Genomic DNA, 2,864 nt, shown 5'->3' with positions numbered 1-2,864 from the left:
GGGGAAGAGCCCACCCGCTTCCCGTAAAAGCTCGGGATAAGCATTGGAGTGGCCGTTCCCCTGTTTTTCGCTCTACCCCGAGCAAAGTCTAAAGGGCCGTTCCGGCGTTGTTTGCATAAGCGCTGAAGTTGAACCGCAGGCAGCGGTAACGAAGGGCTTCTGGGAGGAGAAACCTGCCCCTCGCTGCCTTTAAGCTTTCGGTGCCGGTGCGTTGACAAGCCGCCGGGCTTGGTTTTCTCCCGGTGGTGAAATCAGGGAAAGTCCGTTTCCCTTCTGAGATTTCCAGCAAATGGGGAAAACTTGCTGCTTCATCCGGCTTCACGCACGCAATGCCGCGAGAGAGGCGCTGCCGGCGACGGCTGGGGCCGAACTCTGCCGGCGACTTCTGCCTCTTTGACTTTTCACGTCGTCACCTTGCGAAAGGCGAATGCCCCGCTCGGGCTTGGGGAACTGGGTGTTGTTCCCTTCCGCCATGGCCCGGCCCCGCCAGCTCTCCAGACACGGTGCTGGGCGATGTGGCCGGCTTCCGCTGTGGAAGTGACATCTCCTGTGCCGCCTGTTGCTGGAGCGGGTGTCGCAGGGTTTGGTGGTTGCAGCTGCAACTGCGGAACCCGCGAAAAGCTGATGTCAGATGACTTTTTCTAAAATGAGTAGAAGTTAGAATTAGCCATTGCGGTGTGATTAAACCCGGTCAAGGATTTGCCTTCAGCCTGGGGGAGTCTCTCCTCGTCTTCTAACCCTCGAGTCTCAAGTGGTGCTTGCTCCCAGGCGTGGAGCAGCGGCTTTGCTTGGTGGAGGGGCGTTGTGCGGCCGTTGGCGTGAGTCCTAAACGGCTACACCAGCACGTACCATGGCTACGAGCTCTCTCCCCCGATGGAGTCTGCTGTGGGTGGCAAAGCTGCTCAGAGGGCTCCATCCCTCTGGGAGCAGCCTGGCCGGACCGCAGCCAGTGTGCTTCTCCTAGAGTCCGGCCTGCCGGGACCTGGGGTGAGCTGCGCCCTCCTGTCGTACCCGGGATTGCCTCCAGATGCTCAGAGCACTTCAGACTTGGAATTGGAAAGGACAGGCGTTAATGTTTCTCTAAAAACCTACTTGAAACTTGTCCTCTTTCTCCGCGGCGGTGCTGGAGGGTGAGCGGCAGCGGTGCTGGAAGCCTACATAACTGCTGTTCCCCTGCGTCAGTTCTGTGCTGCAGCCCTCCTTTTAGTGCCGGTTTAGATTTGTGGAGCTGGCATTAAGGCTGCCGGTGGTAAGGCAAAGTTTAGGGGCAGCGAGGCTTAGAGATGGGGGGTCGTGCTCTCCTGGTGGCTCGGCTGCCTGCTCAGGCTGCAGAGCATCCTCTGTAAAAGCCACGGGACAGCAACACCTCTCCTGAACATCACCGAATGCCAAAGGAGGCGAGAATGTGCATTAAAACTGTTCTTTGCTGGGGGTGAAGGCCACCCGAGTGTATCGCTTCTGTGCTTATTGTGGAGGCTGTGGTGGGCGGGGGAACATCTGGCCCTGCTGGATCCTCCTTGGCTCCTGGGAGCCTGGGTATTCCTGGGGGGAAGAGGCTCTGAAGTCACGCTGGCTGTCAGTTCATCTCCACGTATCTATAGTGGCATCCCTGGTATTTACACATGGCTATTCCAAGTGCCGGGGAGGGCTGGCCAGCTTGGAGCGGTCTGTTAATGACCTCTAATGGGGCAGTAGCTCAACCGAAAGGCTGTAACTTTTAAGATGCCTGAAGAACGTGGGACTCGGCCGTTGGTCTGTCTGTCCTTACAGCGTCTGAAAGCTGGGAGAGGGGAACGTGGTCCTGGGCGGGCAGGAGGGTGTTGGTACAGGTGCAGTAAGCAGCCCCCTCTGGCTGTTAGCGATGAGCTCTGGAGGAACTCTCGTAACTAGAGGGAAAACGAACAAATATGTTGCTCTGAGCAACTGAAACCAGGCAAATTGGCCTGGGCTGAGTCATCCTCTCGTAGAGCCACGGAGGTGTTTGTGCACCGGGGTGTGGTACCTGCGGGGAGGTGGCACAAGGGCTTGGCCTTGGCTCTTGCCGTCTCCTTGCAGGAACGCAGACCGAGCCGGTAGCTGCAGCGGTGGAAATCACTTTTTTAAAAGCTTAAGGGTGGAAATCATAGCAACAACCGCCAGCTGATCTCCCCGGGTTTGCTCACAGCGTAGTAAATGTGTGCCTGGCTCCAAGTCCTGGGTGCCAGGCTTGCGGACTGTAATCTGCTTGGCATCATGAGCTGCTAACCTGGCTTCCCGGCTTGTCCTTTCCCTGCCGTTGCAGGGTGATGCTGGGCGGTTTGTGCTGTGCGTGGGGTCTTGCTGAGGCTGGGGGGGCAACCCCAGGGTGCAGGACTGCCTTACCTCCCATGGATAAAGGCGCTGCTTCGGGCTGTGCTTTCCCTGTTGCACTGCCCCAGCTAAGCTGCCTGCGTGCTTTCCTTTCCATTCTGGGGTGCCTGGCTGCTCCCTGGGAGGATCACGCCGGCCCCCGCGAGTCCCGATGGCTGCGGCTGCCAGAGGGAGCACAAAGTCACTTGGTGACTGGCAGGGCAGCAGCCTTGGAGGAAGAACTTCTTGACTTTGAGGGTGCCCGAGCCCTGGCCCAGGCTGCCCAGGGGGGCTGTGGAGTCTCCTTCTCTGGAGATATTCAACCCCCACCTGGACGCTGTCCTGTGCCCCCTGCTCTGGGTGAGCCTGCTTGAGCAGGGGGGTGGCACTGGGTGATCCCCAAAGGGCCCTGCCAGCCCTGGCCATGCTGGGATTCTGTAATTGCTTGGTAGCAGCTCTGAGCTGTTCTCCAGCCTAGAAAACTGTTCAAGGCCAGTGAAATGCCAAGTGGGAACAACTTGAGTAGCCCTGAAAAC

At 58.5% G+C, this 2,864-nt stretch overlaps 1 protein-coding gene across 1 annotated transcript in view; it reads right to left on the bottom strand.

Moving 5' to 3' along the window:
- RPL23 (ribosomal protein L23) overlaps window positions 1-474 on the bottom strand; it is an 8,393-nt gene extending 7,919 nt beyond the window's left edge. Inside the window, exon 1 of the mRNA XM_035892603.1 lies at window positions 414-474. Coding sequence (XP_035748496.1) covers window positions 414-474 — 61 coding nt within the window. The remainder of the gene's footprint in view (window positions 1-413) is intronic.
- Between the last annotated feature and the right edge of the window lie 2,390 nt (window positions 475-2,864).

This window comes from Egretta garzetta, unplaced genomic scaffold, assembly GCF_000687185.1.
Source record: "Egretta garzetta isolate BGI_Z169 unplaced genomic scaffold, ASM68718v1 scaffold324, whole genome shotgun sequence".
In the NCBI taxonomy this organism is placed as follows: domain Eukaryota; kingdom Metazoa; phylum Chordata; class Aves; order Pelecaniformes; family Ardeidae; genus Egretta; species Egretta garzetta.
This window is presented reverse-complemented; position numbering and strand designations above follow the sequence as displayed.